The sequence below is a fragment of a genome (genome assembly GCF_019968985.1).
Source record: "MAG: Porospora cf. gigantea B chromosome Unknown PgB_NODE_91_length_42213_cov_119.789, whole genome shotgun sequence".
NCBI lineage: Eukaryota > Apicomplexa > Conoidasida > Eugregarinorida > Porosporidae > Porospora > Porospora cf. gigantea B.
This window is the reverse complement of record NW_027179348.1, coordinates 24,625-42,213: the sequence shown is the minus strand read 5'-3', so window position 1 is coordinate 42,213 and position 17,589 is coordinate 24,625. Positions and strand designations below refer to the sequence as shown.

The 17,589-nt window shown below is 55.6% G+C and overlaps 11 protein-coding genes across 18 annotated transcripts; 5 read left to right on the top strand and 6 right to left on the bottom strand.

Moving 5' to 3' along the window:
- Positions 1-306: 306 nt before the first annotated feature.
- On the top strand, positions 307-951 carry KVP17_000983 (uncharacterized protein; the record flags this gene model as incomplete). The annotated part of the gene is made up of 1 exon (XM_068515971.1): positions 307-951. One exon carries the CDS (start codon positions 307-309, stop codon positions 949-951), a length of 645 nt encoding a protein of 214 aa, XP_068371054.1.
- Positions 952-1,109: 158 nt separating this feature from the next.
- Positions 1,110-4,512, bottom strand: KVP17_000971 (uncharacterized protein; the record flags this gene model as incomplete). The annotated part of the gene is made up of 2 exons (XM_068515947.1): positions 1,110-3,335; positions 3,364-4,512. The coding sequence occupies 2 exons, from the start codon at positions 4,510-4,512 to the stop codon at positions 1,110-1,112; spliced, it is 3,375 nt and encodes a 1,124-aa protein (XP_068371033.1).
- Positions 4,513-4,533: 21 nt separating this feature from the next.
- Positions 4,534-4,980, top strand: KVP17_000987 (uncharacterized protein; the record flags this gene model as incomplete). Of its 3 annotated transcripts, XM_068515978.1 has the most annotated exons (2): positions 4,594-4,743; positions 4,768-4,980. In XM_068515978.1, the coding sequence occupies 2 exons, from the start codon at positions 4,594-4,596 to the stop codon at positions 4,978-4,980; spliced, it is 363 nt and encodes a 120-aa protein (XP_068371060.1). The 3 variants fall into 3 exon arrangements, with proteins under 3 accessions (XP_068371061.1, XP_068371060.1, XP_068371062.1); XM_068515979.1 differs by lacking the exon at positions 4,768-4,980 and having other exon boundaries at positions 4,534-4,761; XM_068515980.1 differs by lacking the exon at positions 4,594-4,743 and having other exon boundaries at positions 4,801-4,980.
- Position 4,981: 1 nt separating this feature from the next.
- Positions 4,982-9,273, bottom strand: KVP17_000970 (uncharacterized protein; the record flags this gene model as incomplete). 3 transcript variants are annotated; one of them, XM_068515944.1, is made up of 4 exons in its annotated part: positions 4,982-5,680; positions 5,710-5,865; positions 5,892-6,280; positions 6,309-9,273. In XM_068515944.1, 4 exons carry the CDS (start codon positions 9,271-9,273, stop codon positions 4,982-4,984), a joined length of 4,209 nt encoding a protein of 1,402 aa, XP_068371030.1.
- Positions 9,274-9,325: 52 nt separating this feature from the next.
- KVP17_000988 (uncharacterized protein) lies at positions 9,326-9,856 on the bottom strand (the record flags this gene model as incomplete). The annotated part of the gene is made up of 1 exon (XM_068515981.1): positions 9,326-9,856. One exon carries the CDS (start codon positions 9,854-9,856, stop codon positions 9,326-9,328), a length of 531 nt encoding a protein of 176 aa, XP_068371063.1.
- A 104-nt stretch (positions 9,857-9,960) lies between these two features.
- KVP17_000969 (uncharacterized protein) lies at positions 9,961-12,181 on the top strand (the record flags this gene model as incomplete). Of its 2 annotated transcripts, none has more annotated exons than XM_068515942.1 (2): positions 9,961-10,891; positions 10,920-12,181. In XM_068515942.1, the coding sequence occupies 2 exons, from the start codon at positions 9,961-9,963 to the stop codon at positions 12,179-12,181; spliced, it is 2,193 nt and encodes a 730-aa protein (XP_068371028.1).
- A 285-nt stretch (positions 12,182-12,466) lies between these two features.
- KVP17_000976 (uncharacterized protein) lies at positions 12,467-13,952 on the bottom strand (the record flags this gene model as incomplete). Of its 3 annotated transcripts, XM_068515959.1 has the most annotated exons (5): positions 12,467-12,520; positions 12,562-13,059; positions 13,086-13,339; positions 13,366-13,633; positions 13,662-13,952. In XM_068515959.1, 5 exons carry the CDS (start codon positions 13,950-13,952, stop codon positions 12,467-12,469), a joined length of 1,365 nt encoding a protein of 454 aa, XP_068371042.1. The 3 variants fall into 3 exon arrangements, with proteins under 3 accessions (XP_068371042.1, XP_068371044.1, XP_068371043.1); XM_068515961.1 differs by lacking the exons at positions 12,467-12,520; positions 13,366-13,633; positions 13,662-13,952 and having other exon boundaries at positions 13,014-13,304; XM_068515960.1 differs by lacking the exons at positions 12,467-12,520; positions 12,562-13,059; positions 13,086-13,339 and having other exon boundaries at positions 13,566-13,952.
- Positions 13,953-14,043: 91 nt separating this feature from the next.
- Positions 14,044-15,900, bottom strand: KVP17_000972 (uncharacterized protein; the record flags this gene model as incomplete). The annotated part of the gene is made up of 1 exon (XM_068515948.1): positions 14,044-15,900. The coding sequence occupies one exon, from the start codon at positions 15,898-15,900 to the stop codon at positions 14,044-14,046; it is 1,857 nt and encodes a 618-aa protein (XP_068371034.1).
- Positions 15,901-16,022: 122 nt separating this feature from the next.
- On the bottom strand, positions 16,023-16,397 carry KVP17_000978 (uncharacterized protein; the record flags this gene model as incomplete). The annotated part of the gene is made up of 1 exon (XM_068515963.1): positions 16,023-16,397. One exon carries the CDS (start codon positions 16,395-16,397, stop codon positions 16,023-16,025), a length of 375 nt encoding a protein of 124 aa, XP_068371046.1.
- Positions 16,398-16,424: 27 nt separating this feature from the next.
- KVP17_000977 (uncharacterized protein) lies at positions 16,425-16,895 on the top strand (the record flags this gene model as incomplete). The annotated part of the gene is made up of 1 exon (XM_068515962.1): positions 16,425-16,895. One exon carries the CDS (start codon positions 16,425-16,427, stop codon positions 16,893-16,895), a length of 471 nt encoding a protein of 156 aa, XP_068371045.1.
- A 17-nt stretch (positions 16,896-16,912) lies between these two features.
- On the top strand, positions 16,913-17,566 carry KVP17_000982 (uncharacterized protein; the record flags this gene model as incomplete). Its single annotated transcript, XM_068515970.1, has 1 exon — positions 16,913-17,566. The coding sequence occupies one exon, from the start codon at positions 16,913-16,915 to the stop codon at positions 17,564-17,566; it is 654 nt and encodes a 217-aa protein (XP_068371053.1).
- Positions 17,567-17,589: the final 23 nt, after the last annotated feature.

Sequence of the window (17,589 nt, the reverse complement as noted above, 5' to 3'; positions counted from 1 at the left end):
TTTGAAGTAAGACCTGCTCTTGATGACTCTGCAGAAACCCATGAAGACGACTAACGCAAGCCCAGAAAAGACAGGTTTTAATCACCGTTTTGTCTCAAGTGACTCATAAATGTCCCTTTAACCGTGACCTCTGTGAACAGTTGTGAACATGGTAAGTGGCTTGACTAGCTAGTCTGTCTACGGCAGTCTCCCTTCTGATTAGAAGACCCGTCTAATCTTTTGCAGGTCAAGGAAGCTCATCCCCTCGTAGATGCACCGAAGCGGGTCTTCAAAGCTGGTCAGGACATTAGGCCCCATACCAAGGACATGTCCAGGTTTGTCCGATGGCCCCACTACATCCGTCTTCAGAGACAGAAGTGCATTCTTGCCAAGCGACTTAAGATCCCCCCAGCGCTTAACCAGTTCAACTACGGCCTGGACAAGAACCAGTCGGCACGCCTTCTGTCCTTCCTAGCGAAGTACTCGCCGCCCACCAAGGCAGAGTGGAAGGAGAAGGTCGTTGAGGAGGCAAAGGCCCGCGCTGACGGCAAGGAGGCCACCGCTATCAAGAAGCACATCAAGCTCGCTCATGGTCCTAACGCCGTCTGCAAGCTTATCGAGCAGCAGAGAGCGAAGCTCGTCGTCATCGCCCATGACGTGACGCCCGTTGAGATGGTGGTCTGGCTACCTGCCCTATGCCGTCGCATGAACGTGCCCTACTGCATTGTCAAGGGGAAGGCCCGTCTAGGCCAGTTGATCCACCGAAACGATACGTCGTGTGTTGCCCTTGAGGTGATCAAGAAGGAGGACCAGGCTACCTATGAGAGTCTGAAGGAGCTCTTCATGGTGCAGTACAATAACAACACCGAGATTAGACGTCGCTGGGGTGGACAGGTTCTGTCTAAGAAGTCGATGCACAAGATCATCAGAAATCAGAAGGCGCTTGAGAAGGCTGGCAAGCTTAAGAAGTGATGATGAGTTGACGATGTTCACAACACCTACGGTTCCTATGTTGGTTGAAATCCTCTGAGCCCGCAGCGCGTTCTGAACACGTGCGCGTTCTGGAGCTTTTTGTTTTGGGCTTTTTGTTTCGGACTTTGTATTATTTCCCCCAGACTTTTTGTTTCGGACTAGATTCGAAGGAGCTTTTGCAACCCGCTCTTCTGTACACCGTGTTCGCTTCGAGAGCTGAGATCGCTCTGCATCTCGCTTTGGAAGCTCTTCATGCTCGACGCATCCGACTGAGTCTCAAATTCTTCTGCTGGCGTTCGGATATGCGTTGGAGACGGCCTTGAGTCAAAGTTGGTGAGGGCGGTCCGCACGCCACCCACAAACCGTCTTTCAAACTCGGAACGCCCCTCGTCTTTCGCGGCGGTCTCAGGAAAGGTGTCCATCAGCAGTCGCTGTACCAGGCCTTTCATCGACCGTGTGGACTGGTAGTACTTCCCAATGTAGATCCCGACTAGTTGCTGAATGTCCGTCAGTGGAATGGCCACACACGTAAAGGATAGCAGTGTGGACAGGGCCTCTAGGGAGTCCAGGAGAGGACAGTTCACAGCATTGGTGGCGCTCATTAATAGCCCTGCGGCCGCCCGCCACGTCTCAACATAGAGGTCTAGAATTCTGGCGTTATCATCTGTGAGATCTCTGAGCAACGAAACCCAGCCGAAAGCATTTCGGATGACAGAAGCGATATCGGTGGTGGCTTGGAGTGCCACATCTGCCACTAACACTAGACGCAGCACGTCAATCACAGCTGTGTACAACTGCGTGATAGGAGCGACAACCCGATCCACTACGTCTTGTTTGGCGTCTCCGAGGCAGGGCCTCGGGGTAGGTCCGAAAGGCCGATTCCCCATGAGCGATGCATGAGGAGTGGCGGGGCAGGCGAGGGTGCGAACCAAACCCACAATGGCGCTGTCTAACGAAAAGGCCACCTCGTCCTCTCCCTCGTCCTCCTCCTCCTCCAGAACCGTCTCAAGACCAGGCCCGCTCAAGTGCTTCGTCAGCAGGAACCGACACAGATTTTTCAGGAGAGGTCCCACAACTGTCAGTTCGAAACCTAGGAACATGAGTGGGTCGTCTTCCTGCGGTGGCCACTCCGGATTGCGGAAGAATGCCGAGTTCAAAAGGGTTTGCAGCGCAGTGAAGAGGTCCGCAGCCAAGCCCTGCATGCCGAGAGTGGCACTGGCAGTCCGCGCCAAGACAGGATTCCTCCAGCACCTCTCTAGGAAAAGCACCTCGAGGGCCGTGTCTCGCCTGTCGGCCCTTGTGAAATCCATTTGAGTGTGTTTCGTCGAACTGGTCTTCTGTCTTTTGATGGCAGGCTCCTTGCGAAGGTTCTGGAGGCACCGCACTAGACACCCAGCGGCATCCAGCGTGCAGGCAGGGGTCGCGTCCCACCTCGAGCAAAGTTCCACGAGGTTCTCCGGGGTGCATACAGGTGGTTTGCCCTTGACTGTGGCGTTGAAGGCTCTGGTGAGATGCTCAAACGTTAACGGATACTCCACTTTCCACTGGCTCCTGGGAAGCACATCCAACTCCAGCAGCAGTCGTACCACCGAGTCGAGATACGGGTGCATAGGCGACCCTTCGACGAAGGCCTCTGCAAACACCTCATCTTGCAGTTGGCTTCGAAAGAAATCACGCTTGAACACCCCTCCTGGCTGTTTCAAGTCGGCCCCCACCAGGCACTCGCGGCGTCTCCTTCCCGCTGCTGCAAGGCCTTGAACGCGCAGGGCGCTGAGAATCTGCACTGCCGACTCGAGAAGACAGAATATCCTTGCGGAGTCCTTGTCAGAGGCTTTCAGCTTTTGCTCTCGAGACATACGGCCAGCATCCATCAACAAGCCAGCTACTAGTCGGAGCGCGTCGCTCAGCGGCATTTTTGGGTAGCCTGCGAAGGCTATGGTGCCGTAGAGGTTCTCTGTGCACATCTCTTTGAGCAGCTTCACCCTGTCAGGAACGTTCCCGCTTTCGAAGTTCGTGCTCTGCAACACGACCTCGGAGATGGCGTTGAGAACATTACGGGCCGAGTTGGCCCTCCGGGTAGGAGGGTGCGGGCCGTCAAGCATGACTTCCTTTTGGAAGTTCTCGAAGCGCGTCAACATCTGCTCCTTGGCGAGGCGGGCCAGCAGCGTATATCGCGGTACCAGCGGGGTGGATCCGCGGATGCTTCGGACTTTCTTGTGCAACGAGACGAACGCGAGTCGAACCGCGGGGCTTCGGTCGTTCACGACGTTCACTAGGTCAGCCACCTTGGGAAGCAGGAGGGGGTGGGAGAGAGGGTTGTCAAGAAGGACTCCCAAGCCCTCAACTGCAGCTACACGGACAAGAGGGCTCGTCGCATCCTTTGACTGAGTGACAAGCGCCGACTTCACTCACCAGCTTATTGAAGAGCAAGTCCAGAAACTGATTGAGCTGGTCGGTAGGCACCATTTCCCAGTACTTGTTCAATACGCGGCCCACCCCAACGGCGGCTGCCCGCCGTACTTCGTGATGCGTGTTCGTGCAGAGCGCTCTCAAGGACGCATACTCCAAGTCCAGCGTTTCATTGTACTCTGGAGAGTCAGGGTCGGCCAACGGAAAGCAATGACACAGCATCGTCGTAGCGTTGAATCGCGTCTTCCAGTTTGCGACGTTCAGGTGGCCCATTACATGGGTAGACAGCATCTCGAACACCTCAGGCACGCCCTCCGCAGACCTATTGTTGAAAAACTCCTTCAGCAGTTCTCGGCACTTAGCAGCGTACAGGGGTTCGCAGTGAATTGTGGACTGGCCAAGTTCGTCCAGGTGGCTAAATATGGTTGCCCGGATCTGACCGTGGCTACTCTTCCAACCGTGAAAGAGTATCCAAGAGTTGTGTGACAGGATGGGGCTGTCGTGCTTCAACTTGGCTACGGCTTCTCGGACGGTCATCAGGGCCCTATGAGCGACGTCTGCGTTCAGAGACGAGAGAAGGAAGGCAAGGAATTTACGACCTTCGTCCCATTTGAGAAGCCTACCCAAGCAGAAGCAGCTAGCAAGGCGGCCAGTCACGAAGTCGATTGCGTCTGCGCTGCAATCCAGTTGGTCAATGTAGAGGAGTCCTTCTCGCGCCTTCCAAAGCCTCGTACATTGGGCCTTCGTGGTCGCCCGTGCGAGAAGCACCATCACCGCGGTATAACCGAAGGAGCCGAGCGCTTGCGGGTCGCTGAGGAACAGACCCTCGAGCAGGTCGGCCACACGTCCCTGCAAATCGTCGGATGGGATTTGAAGGCATATGCCATTGAGGTCGTACGCCAAACTCCGGTAGGAATGGTGAGCAGTGAGGGCTTGCTGAACCTTCTTGGTGGCCTTCTTGCACATGCTAGCCATGACTTTCACCAGGCCGTCCACAGTTTGTCGGTCCTCAGCGCTGCGCCAGCCCCCATCTGTCAGCATCTCAGGGCTCACGCTGAGCGCGGCTGCCAGATCGTCGCAGGCGCTGCGCGACCACGTCACAGACTGGGGTGTCTGTAGAGCGACCTGGGCGGATTCTAGAGTGACGCTCATTGCACGTTTTTGATTTTTGAAATGAAATTCGCCGGTCTACCCGTTGTTGCCTGTGCTGTCCGGAGCCCTGTCAGCGCGTTGATGGGCGCAGTAATGCCGCCTTTCACCAGCAACGTGCCCATCTACCCATTCGACTTTCAGCAGATCTGGCAAGAGTCCATGCCAGTCCCTATACTGCTGGCGCAGGATGTGCCAGCGGTTGGTGAGGCTGACTACGAGGCCAGAGAAAAGGTGAGTCCGGCCATCTGATAACAGCAGGCCCTTGGCGCTGCTGAAATCAATCTGAACATGCAGAAGAGGAAGACAGACTTGTTGAGGAGCGAACTACGACGGCTTCGCCTGCAGAAGCAGCAGTTGGAGGAGGAGGCCGTCAGAAGAGCAGAGGAAGTCCAGAAGACTCGCGAAAGGGACACCATGGTGGATCAGTTGGACCGCTTGGCTAAAGGCGACCGAAAGCCCAAGAGGTGAATTATTCACGTTTCACACGCGTCTTTGACTGGCTCTTGAGCATGAGGAAGGCCCAGTAGTAGTTTAGTGCCAGCCAGAACATAATCATTGTGACGTAACACACGCGCCTCTCTATGCCCATACCTGCGGTCTCTCTGACGGCATAGGGGGCGAGGCAGTCTCGAAAAAAGGGAGCCACGGCGTAGACTGGGACAAGAACCAGACGGTACCCTATGAACAGAGCAATAAAAATGAAGTTGGCCAGCTTGAACCAGCGCGAAGACGCCATATCGACCTGTAGCAACAGCCATCGCATGTGCAGTGCTGGCGTGCTGATCTCCGTCCCGACGAACATCGACACTAGAAGGACCATTTTCGTCTGAGAGGCCATCGCATTAGCTACGCAGGCAACCAGCGAAATCACAGCGTGTGCGAAAAACGTAAGGCCGAAGACTCGGTACTCCTTCAGACAGATCAACACATCCCAGGTGAAGTATCCAACCATGATCGCGTTGGCCACATCGAAGCGAGTGGATTCGCCGTTGAACGGGTCTCCGCGGACTTCAGACTTCAATGCAACACTCAACCCTAGAGCAGTTACGACGCATGCGTGGGTGAATGCCGTGGCGTTGATGGCCAGAAGGCGGCGGAAATTGTCGTCAGTTTTCTTCTTTTCCTCGGCTCGGCTGCGTGCCGCTTGAGGCATAAGTCGCAGAAACAACTGCGTTCGCTGGCCGAAGGCCACCTTACTTTGTCTCCAACAAAGAAATGCGTCAGCAGCCAGGCCGCCGAGGAGATACCTGCGACCAGCGCCGTAGAACGGTACATTTTGCCAGTTTTGCCGAACACCAAAAAAGTTATGACATGATACAACAAAACTAGCACTCGAGAATCTTGTGAACAATTCTGCGTAGTAGATCCCGCTCTTTGACAGACATCAACTCGCCCAGAGACTCAGCCGGCACGCGATTCGTGGAAGGCAGGGGGGCCGGTGCGGAGTTGACAGACGTACTCAAGCTCCCGGCTGGTTGTGCACTGACATCCTCCTGTCGGTCCGTCTCGGACGACTCCAGAGCGTCGTGGGCCTGTCCAAGATAGGCTGACGGTATCCGGGGCTTCCGGTTTACAACTAGCACTGGGCCTTGGTCGGTCAGGAGCTGTACACCCTCGAACGGCGCGAGCTCTACCAGCTTGATGACGTCGAGTGAGTCGTCGAAACACGGTTGCAGACCCTGCGAGACGACTATGACGCGGCCTTGAACGCTATTTACCAGAATCTGGCTGTCAGTGGTGCTTTCAAAAACGGTGTCGTCACCCTCTGCTGTGTTGTCACCCCATAACAGACCCACGACACGACACCTCAACTGGAATACCTCCGGAAGGCGAAAGCTGGAAGAGGATGGGTGACCGAGGAGGATCGGGAAAGTCCTTGACGCAGGCCTCTAGACGCACGGGAGGGACCCCTGGACGCCTGTAGGTGTCTGACGAGGAGACACTAGATTCAGTTGACGCCAGAACGAGCTTCTCCGGGCAATCAAACGTCAGCTCATGCAGACTGCGAGCTGTCTCTTCCCAGTCGAGGGCTGGCTCATCGGAGGCTGCTCTGCGCAGGGCCTCGAAGTCGGGGTCTTCGTGGGAACTTCTCGCCGTGAGGAAGGTCTCACGAACTTCGTTGCCGAGTACTTCGTTGGTAGGGACTTCGTTGGTAGGGACTTCGTTGGTAGGGACTTCGTTGGTAGGGACTTCGTCGGTAGGGACTTCGTTGGTAGGGACTTCGTTGCCGAGAACTTCTTCGCCGAGAACTTCGTTGCCAGGGCCGGCAATGTCCAGACCATCCACGGCTCCAAACGTCAACGACCAGTTGAAACTTGGCTGTGTCGCACGGTTCCGATATGCTTGCGCGAACACATTCGCGTGGCACCAGCATTCTTGACTAGAATCCGAGGATAGGTCGCACAGCGTCGGGCAAGGCTTAGGGCGTTCCAGGAGCGCCGATGCTGCATCTTTTGACTCAAATCTGGAAGCTCCCTCGATCAAGGAGACTACGCTAGCGACGGAGCTCCCCAGTGCGCTCATCGAGAGAGAGTCAGCGGACCCATTCCGGGCCATAGCTACGAAGTGTGATGAAGATGTCTCCAGCGCGAGGTGGTCTGAGATCGGTGCATCAATAGAGCTCGTCTCCGGGGGGATCCCACATCTGGGGGCGGCCTCGAATTTCTCCATGATATCTACGTCACAGTCGAACTCTGACTGCGGTATGCAGGAGCTGGGTGGGGATATGACCTCCACGCCGCCGCAGACCTGTAGTTGGGCTTCATGACTTTTCACAGCAGCAGAACCCATACTCTGGCCATAGCCAACAGGGGCAACAGAACCCATGCTTTGGTCACATGCGAGAGATCCCATGCTCTGGTTACAGCCAACAGGGGCAGCAGAACCAATGCTCTGATCACGGGCAAGAGATCCCATACTCTGGTCACAGCCAACAGGGGCAGCAGAACCCACGCTCTGGTCAAAGCTAACACGGGCAGCAGAACCCAAGCTCTGGTCACAGGCGACAGATCCCACACTCTGGTCACAGCCAACAGGGGCAGCAGAACCCATGCTCTGGTCACAGCCAACAGGGGCAGCAGAACCCATGCTCTGGTCACAGCCACCATGGGCAGCAGAACCCACGCTCTGGTCACATGCGAGAGATCCAATGCTCTGGTCACAGCCAACAGAGGCAACCGAACCCATGCTCAGGTCACAGGCGACAGGGGCAGCAGATCCCACGCTCTGGTCACAACCAACAGGTGCGGCAGAACCCATGTTCTGGTCACGGGCGAGAGATCCCGAGCTCTGGTCACAACCAACAGGTGCAGCAGAACCAACACTCTGGTCACGGGCGAGAGATCCCAAGCTCTGGTCACAGCCAACAGGGGCAGCAGAACCCACGCTCTGATCACAGGCGACAGAGGAAACCGAACCCACGCTCTGGTCACAGCCAACAGGGGCAGTAGATCCCATGCTCTGGTCACAGCCAACACAGGCAGCAGAACCCATGCTCTGATCACAGGCGACGAGACTGTCGACCGAATGACGCGCAGGCGTCGGCTCTAGGGCTGTCGAAAACAGCGCTCCGCCCGGGGAAGAGTCCAAAGCCGTGTAGAATAGCTGTTTGGTTCCAGCCTCCGGTGAGGACTCGCTAGACGGGTCAATGGGCACGTCGACAGCCTCCGGTGAGGACTCGCTAGACGGGTCAATGGGCACGTCGACAGACTCCGGGAAGCGCCGCTTTTCGAAGGTGAACTTGATGCTGCTGGATGATTTGGATGATGACCTTCTGTATTCGGATGACGACCCAGAGCGCCTAGACGTCGATGACGCGTTAGATTCCGACGCCGACGGGTCATCGGGGGGGTTAATGTTAATAACGCACTCAATTGGAGCCGAGTTCGAATGAGAACACGACCTGTGGGACTGACCGGTAGAACCCTGGGCCAGTTGGCCTAGGAGCCCTCGTACGGAGTGGAGATGGTGAACCTGTTTCTTCACCGCGGCATTCATCGTCCGCATTGTGGACGTGTACTCGTCAGACACCAGAGAGTTCAGCAGATCCAGGTCCAGGTGACCCCGTCCTTGAGCGCGAAGCAACATCCAGGTGTGAGCCACCTGGTCTGTGAGCTCCTTTGATAGCGAAGTCAACTCTCGGAGGTCAGCCTCCATCCTTTGCTCTCTGCCAACCAATCTTGAAACGGAGACGTCGAGCAGTCTCAAGGATTCGGCCAACAGTGTGTGCGTGTCCTCGACGCTGCGCCTGGCTTCGTCAGCGACTGACAGGGACTTCAGCCGTTGCGTGGCCCGTTGCAGTTCCCGAGGATCCATGGGAACGATTCCGGCATCTTGCCCAACCGCATGATTAGCCATAGCGCCAAACCATTCTAGTACTACATCACTAACCTCTGGGGACCTGCGTATGTGCAGCGTGGAGTAGAAGTCTGAGGCGAACAAGTCCTGTTCACCTCGGCCGTCGTTCACGGTGACTCGAAGCGCGGTGGCCAAGCCCACCCTCACCACCTCATCGAGGTCTGCTGGGTGCAGAACCAGCAGCATGATGGTCCTTCGGCCCTTCAGGTATCCCTCCACTGCAACGAATCTTCGACGTGGACCTGATAGTTGGCGGTACTGACCCTCAGCCACGCTCTGGTATAGTACGTTCATTTGAGGCATGCGACCTGCAAGGTCGTTGAACAGAGGTTCGTCCTCTACGACGAACACGGCGGAGCGCCTTGCGCGCTGCTGTACAACTAGAATGCATTGTCGTACTGACATCAAATTCGTAAAATCAGCATAGCATACACCTCCTGGACGGCCTTGTCGACGATTACGACCACTCCTTTGGCGCCACTTCGCAGCAGAAGGTGACTGGCTCACCGCACCGGGGACACTGCTCGTCATTGGCCTGGAAAATCTCCGTGAACATAGGTAACCGGACCACGCAGCCGCACCTCCACACCACTACGGCTCTCACGGCAGGGGTGACTTCGGAAGAAGTCAGCGGACAAAATAGATATGCCGTCTGAGGAAGAAAACAGTCACGAGAAATCTCCTGCACCTCCCTCAGCCTCTTTATGCCATGACACTCCTGCTTCGAAAGCAGTCGCCGTACGACCTCCTCCTTGTTGTATAAGTTGCCTTTCCGGTCTATAACGACTGGATGTTGCAGAGGATCTTGCGAAAGGCTGCATGTCTTCAGCCGCAATTCCCTCTCATGCAGGCGGCTCACGCGCTCTCCATCAGACCTAACAACCGTGTTGGGCGTGTATCCCATACCGCCCAGGTTTCGCAGGAACTCGTAGCCGCGTGTGCGAACAACGTCGGCCCTTCCTGGTATTGAGCCTCCGTCTCCTCCCATATTTCCAAATAATCTGGCGCTTTCGTCGTCTCACTCTGCCGGCGGAATGACTTGTCCCCGAAAACCGTTCACTCCCATTTGTGGTTTCATACTATTAGTTCATTATGACGTTGAGCTGCGTCGCCGCGCACAACATCACGGTCGTTCGACTGGTCTTGGTTCTCATCGGCATCACTGCCTTCTCCGTGAGGCTTTTCGCCATCGTCAAGTTCGAAAGTGTGATTCACGAGTTCGACCCGTACTTCAACTACCGCGCAACTGAAGTGCTGTCCCAATCAGGCATATACGCCTTCTGGAACTGGTTCGACGCCTCCTCGTGGTATCCGCTGGGAAGGGTCGCGGGCCAGGCAATGTACCCTGGAGTGATGGTTACAGCGGCCTCGCTGCACTGGGTGTTGCACCACGTGGGGCTGCCCATGGAGGTGCGAGATGTGTGCGTTTTTCTTGGTCCTGTCTTTGCGTGCCTGACGTCGGTGGCAGTGTACGCACTAGTTCGAGAAAGCTGCGGATGGCGCAGCACTGCACTCCTAGCCGCCTACCTCGTTTCCACTTCCCCCGCGTACCTGAGTCGAAGCGTGGGGGGGTCCTTTGACAACGAAGCCGTGGCCATAACTGCCCTCATGCACGCGTTCTACTGGATCGTCCGCGCGTTTCAACGAACCTCGCTTTTGTCAGCCGTCGCGGCGGCCTTGGCCTACTTCTACATGGCGTGCTCGTGGGGTGGGTACGTTTTCATTACGAACATCGTGGCGTTGTTTGTGCTCGTGCAGTTCGTGCTGGGCCGCCTCCAGTCGGGTCACCACGCGGTGTACTTGATCTTCCATTGCTTGGGAACCTCTCTCGTAGCTATGCTGCCCATCGTTGGAATGCAAGCCTTCAAGTCAGGTGAGCACCTTGCCTCTCACGCCGTGGCCGTCCTGTCTGTCGCTGTACTCCTGATGAAACGGCGTAGGACCTCGTTCATCCTTAGGCGGCGTACCCTCGTTCCTGTAGGCATCGGTATCGCGGCGACTGTCGTCTTTTTGCTCTGGTCTCGTAGGTCTCCATGGGAGGGCTAACTCAGGTGCCGCGCAGCTCGGTGGTCGCACGCTCACGCTTCTGGACCCCACGTACGCTGCGAAGTTCGTGCCCATCATCGCTTCCGTATCCGAGCATCAGCCCTCCACGTGGTTCAACATGGCCTTCGACATGCATTCCGTCGTGTTGGCGGGAGCGTTCCCGGGACTGCTTACGTGCCTTTGTCCCTCGTGGATGGGCCGTGCCCCCTCTCGTCAGACCTTCGGCCTCTTTCTGCTGGCGATGTTCGCGGTCACCTCTTCGTACTTCGCCTGCGTCATGAGTCGAATGACCCTCATTGCGACACCTGCAGTCTGTATTCTCGCCTCTATTGGATATACACACCTCATCGTGCTACTTTGCGGAAGCATCCCAACTTCCTCGGTGGCCGGGTTGCTGTCTGGTGAGGAGTATTCATCCATGCTGAACGTGTTGAAGAGGCCAAACAATAGAATGCTGAGTGAGGAAGAAATAGAGGCCAAGGTGGCTTTTTATCCCCGTTACTGGGTAGTCTACCCAACGGTGCTCCTCTTCTGGGCCATGCTGGTAAAGGTCACACTCCACTCCACCTGGTCGTCTGCTACGGTGTTTTCCAACCCCTCTGTCGTTATTGAGCAGCAGATTGCTAGCGACGGAGCTCGATTTGTCATTGACGACTTCAGAGAGGCTTTCTCCTGGCTGCATCACAACACGTCACCCAACGCCGTAGTCGCTGCTTGGTGGGACTACGGATACCAGGTATCTGCGATGTCCCGTCGCATAACACTCGTAGACAACAACACCTGGAACACACGGCATATCGCCCGTGTCGGCCTAGCACTGTCCTTACCGGAGGCCGAGGCGCATGCCGTGCTGCGCTACTTGGACGTGGACTACGTTATGGTAGTGTTCGGTGGTGCTTCGGCGCAGACATCCGACGAGCTTAATAAGATGTATTGGATTGCTCGCATTGTCGCTGACGAATTTCCAGCACTGGATATAGATGCGTTCAATAGTCGAGAGAGTGGCACGCTCGAGGTCAAGTCTGAGGTAGCCAGCGCCGCTTTCAAGCAGACGCTGTGCTGGGCCTTGTCCTACTTCCGCTACCCGCAGCACCCTTACGTCCGTGGCATGGACTACTCGCGCATGGATAAAGTTCACGACGAGATTGACCTCACGTTCTTTGAGGAGGTCTACAGCACGTCACAATGGCTGGTACGGATTTACAAAGTTCTGGACAAGGACTCAGGGTTCACGTGGGATGGAGTCGGCCTGCCGTCTCGGAATTAGACCGCAGGTCTTCATTCCAAGCGAGCAGTCGCCTGGTGGCGGTGACACGGCCATCCAAGCTTGCGTTGGCCTGGTCGCCCATCGCGGTACGAAGGGCGTCCAGGACATGGCGGTCAGCTTGCAACTTGGCCTCGAGACCTCTGATTTCGGCGTGCAGCTGATCCGCCATACGGTTTGACGAAGGCGTCTGTCGCTGCCGTGCTCGTTCCACGAATGTAGCCGACTCTACGACTGCGGCTGTCGACTTCAAAAGCTGTTGCGCGTCTTTCATCGGTTTTACTAATATTAAACAGAAGTCATTTCAGCCACTTCCACCGGCATCCATGAAGATCCTCCTTTCTGTGGGGAGGGGATGAGCTAGGACGACAGGGCGTTCGTACCTGGGCTGTTACGGGTCGCTTTCTCTTTCCAGTGGGTAAGTCGGGAGGTAGATTCTCTTTACGAAATGCGACGGGGCTATTCTGCGTCATCGGAGACTCCGTTGAACGTCGTAACTCCTTCCGCCTAAATCTATTTGGAGTGAGGAGCCGCACGTCCAACCTATCTGCCTTCTCGCGCCATTGAGGTGTGCCACACAACGCAGTTCGGAAGGGAGTGCTGTCCACCCTCTCGCTCCAAATAGTCTCAGAGGATCTTCGTCGGCTCTTACGGCGTGACGTGGCTGGCGTTATTTCGGGTACTGGGGTGCGGATGGGAGTTCGGATTTCAGGAGGATCTTCTGGCTTTTGAATGGGTGAGTCATTCGTCTCTGGAATCGCCGCTTTCAGCCGTTCAATTTCCTTCATAGCGTCTTCATATAGAGATTGGTAGTGCAAGCAGGAAGCATATCTCATCAGGAGGTTGCCCAGCAGCTCTCTTGGCGCTGGCCGGTCAGTGGGCTGTGTGGATTGGGAGGATGTCTCACGGATGGGCTCATCATCTTGCTAATCAGCGTCTTGAGCTCGGGTGACACGTTGTCGCTCAGAGCAGGCGCAGGGCCATCCACCATCCGACGCAACCCCGCCGTCGTCTTTGCGGCGAAGAACGGGGACCTGCCGGACACCAACTCGAAGAAAACGCAGCCCAATGCCCAGACATCACTCTTCTCGTCATAGACCTCCTTACGCAGCAGCTCTGGCGACATGTAGTACGGAGTACCGACGTGCGTCTCTGCGAGGTCTGATTACGTCCCCTGAGACCCTCACTCTCGGCGTTCATCATCTTCGCAAGGCCGAAGTCGGCAAGCTTCACTCGTCCCTGAGACAACAAAATGTTCTGAGGTTTTATATCGCGATGGAGTACTTTACCCTCCCGGCGGCTGTAGCAATAGTCGAGTGTCTCGAGTAGTTGGCGGAGCCACTCGACAAGAACAGCTTCCGGTATCGACGGGGATTCCTTGGGGTCGTCAGCGCACGTCGATATGGACTCCCTCAAGTGCTGCCCTAAGTCTCCACCGTCGCACCACTCCATCAGCTGCATGACTGCTGCGATTGGCGCTTACGATGTAGAGAAAACGGTTATCATCGTCCATTATCTTTCCGAAGTACTTTACAACACCAGGATGATCGAGCTGCTTGAGAACGGCCACCTCCTGGGCCACCTGCGCTCGCTCGTTGTCAGGCATGCAGTAGAAGGCCAGCTTCTTCCACACCAACACAAAGGAGGTGTCAGACTTGGGACAGACCTTGTGCACTTCACCAAAGTGGCCTCTGCCGACTTCGCCGAGGTCAATGTAGTCGTCTACGTTCTCTGGGAGGCTGGAATGACACTCAGTGGTCTCAGCACTACACATTATTCCGCGTATTTAATTATTATTTTCTTTACTCTTTTCGAGTTAACGACCACGAGGGGGACAATTTGAACACGAAAACGAAAAAAAACGATTAGATCCGGCTGGAAGCGCTGGCGGGACCACGGGGCTGTGCGTCGACCACCAACTGAGGCCTAGTAAAGAGGGGCTTGTCGATGGCGACCTCGCCCATGTTATGCAACGAACTCTTCTTCATCTCTGCGGCGGTGTACAAATCTGATAGGGCTCGGAAACCGCCGTTTTCCATATAGACGGGGCTGGAGTTCAACTGTTCGGCCTGTGTCTGGAGGCCTGCAAGGTCGGAGGCTGCCACTTGCTGGGCAAACGGCTCCGGGTTCCAGTGAGCGCGCTGCATATCTTGCATGACGGAACGCGTTAAGCGCGGCTTAAGCGCGCACTGGCTGACAGCGAATTGGGCGCGAGGCTCGAATTGTTTAGAGCCCCAGGCGGAGGTGGCCTTCATGGCGCCGTCGTTGAAGTAATAAGCGGCTGGGTTGTACACCTTTCCACTGTGCTGGAAAGTTTGCAGCTCCTCCTGGCGGAATCCGGCGGAACCGAAGACAGCGGCGCCGATTGGGTGTAGCTTTAGGTCGTCAGAGCTCTTCACCGCCTTTTCCAGCGTGTACAAGTGCTTCAAGGCTTTGAAGAAGGCACGGGTCTTCTTATCTTTCATAGCCTTGGTGAGGCTCTTGTCAAATGACTGCACAGTTCGTACAGCGGCAATAAACTTGGGCTTCTTCAGTTGTTTGGTGAGATCCTTCTCAGTCATGCCATCAAGTTGGTTCTGTAGGCGAAGCTTAGTGATGAAATTCTCCTTGAAGTTGGCCATTTTTCTGGGGTCGGGTCCCCTGCGGATCATGGACCTGACGGCCTTTCGAAGCTTGTCGGCGGAGGCCACCATTACCTCTGCGCGACCGTCATGACTCATAACACCAGTGTCGGAGCCGGCCAAAGGGTTCAGCTGCTCGTTCTCGGTGTACGGAAGTGTCGTGTTGTCCATCAGATCAAAGTTCGCATCTGCGACATGCACCGTCTGTTGGGGCACCGCCTCGCCAAGGCCGGCAACCGAGTTCCATGTCTGACAGGTAGACTCGAAATTGGCTCCGCAAAGACGCATCGCGCGTAGGTAACCGGTCATGCTGTTGATCTGCGAGCCGAACCGGAACTGAAAGCCAGACACGTCCTTCAGGATCTTGGGAAGGTGCACGAGCACCACTGTACGGCAGTGGTTAGACTGCGAGATCTGGTTGTCGCCATCACCTTTGTCATGATTGAACGTCAAGTCATCCGCGAGCTGATAAACGACCACAGCGCCCGTGAGGTTCATATTCTGGGAGTCACGGACTCCAAGCTCGGCCTTGAGCCAGTCCTTGTGTGAGATGAATGAGATGTGGCATGCTTTGATGCCGGTAGAGTTGTTGTTGCCAAACCAGAACCTCTGCGTCTCGTTCTCAGGCACCTTCACTGCGGTGCGGGGCTCAAGACTGCCGACAATGCCGTCCATGGGTTTGCTATGGGTCTTGTAAGCGACTCGCATCAGGTGTTGGTGAAGTGACATTGCATTGTTAAGCTGTTCGTCCGCGAACACGAGTGAGAAGGCCTTACGTAGAGATGCAGGTGCATTCTTGCCGTTGAGAACGTTGACGTCTGAAGTACCGATGACCGCTGCAGAGGGCCACTTCATCTTGTGGGCGACACCCAAGCTGAAAAAGCTGGTTGAATCCGGTATCGTCACGAAGGGCATGTAGCCGATCTGCTTGGCTTCCCAGTTCTTCAAAGCAGTCTCGACATCAGCGACCCGGTCCACCTCGCTGTCGCGCACGTTGACCGCCATAGCCTGAAGAATGCCACTCATTGGGTCCAGGACCGTCTGGGATTGGGGTAGGTTAGTGGTAGTGGGCGACGCAGTTTGTAGGTTAAGAGTACTCATGCCAGAATCAGAAATGGACGATTAACCGTGCAAATCAGTAAGCGGAGCCAGTGATGAGATCTCCGAAAACATGACTGAGTGGTGTGATGTGATGCTACATTCTAAACATTGACAAAGTGACGTCAATCAAATGTGGCGTCTCGGTAAAGACTACGCCGTTTCAGAGCTAGACGGGCGGCCTGTCGCATCGCCGGTCGTATTAGCATTTGATCCGCTGCAATTAGGGATCCGTCTTCAACGGAGCATGTCGCGTGCATCATGACCAGCTGCGTCTTCCCCACGACTGTACGATAGGGAGACCACCAGTAATGGTAGTCGACAGGGTAGTAATCACTGGCTTGGTAGAAGTCGAAGGGCCAGGAGGCCTTCTTCTCCACAATGGTCTGCCCCCGCTCCACAGCAGCCCTCATTTCGCTACTGACGCCTCCTTCTAGTGACTTCGACGTCTGGGGGAGGAATTCTTCGTGGCTTTCCTTGAGAGTTAGTGTTCGACGCATTGCACACATACCAGAGGGTGCACCTACATGCCGACTGACAACATCGAGAACGCTCTTGGGGTCCCGTCAGAGCAGCCGTCGCCTGATCTCTCACCAGTACCCATCTCGCCCTACGTACTCTCGGACGAGTTCACCGCGGATCGGTATCGAACCCTGGTCAGTCATGCGTTCCAAAGTGAGCTAAATCCCGTTAGTTACGCAGTTCCCGACAGTTCCCCGTCCCCTTCGAGCTTTGTCGTCAGCTACACTCAGGAGTTGCCTGCGAGGAGGACCAACGAGGTGCTGACCTCCATTGAGGAGGCTACCAAGAAAACATTCAGGCGTCTGCAACGCCCGTTGAAGAGCATTGATAATGGCCACGAGTACGCTGCCAGCTTAAGGGGAGAGCTGATCTGCAAGGGCACCCCCGTCCCAGATGGGTGCTACTCCCCAAGCCGAATGAGCTGTGCCAGGCTTCAAGAACAGGCAAGATGCTTGAGCAGCAGAACTGATGAGTGAAATCCCGAATTCTTGTGATGGGGAAACTGCAAAGAAAGAAACGCAACCGCAAGTTTACGTCTTTTTATAGGTCGCATTTTGGAATACAGGAGCCTTATAGAGTGGTCGTTGACCCCGAGTTCATCCTCTACTGCTTGGAGAAAAAACTGGACGTGAAGAAGACGATTGCGGAGACGTTAGGATCCGAGAAGGTGACCGTCGTTACTAGTCAATGTTGCCTGGCATACCTCCGGCAGAAGAAAAGAATGGGTGCGGTTGTCGTCGCAAAAAAGTTTTTCAAGGTCAAGTGTGGGCACATGGAACGTGCCGCAGCCAAGTCCACCGCAGACATTACGGACATCGCGGTGGAGACGGAGGAGGGAATTCGTGAGATCGACATGTCAACAGTGGCGCCTGTCAAACTCGACTACTCGAAGGCACAACCTCCCGAGACATGCATAAAAGATGTGATAGGGGTCAGCAACCAGAACAAGTACATCCTTGCGAGCGGAAGCCTACTGGTCGCGAAGCAATTCAAAAAGATGACGGGGTTACCGCAGATTGCCGCATCTAAAGGCAAAGGACTCTTCCTGAAGGAGCCTTCCGTTGAAGCCCGCAAGGAAGCCGAACGGGAGTTGGCCACAAGGCTTGAGGTGCCTGCTTGGGAGAAGAAACAGCTGCAGTCACAGTAGGGCCTCAGCGTCCTGGATGTTCC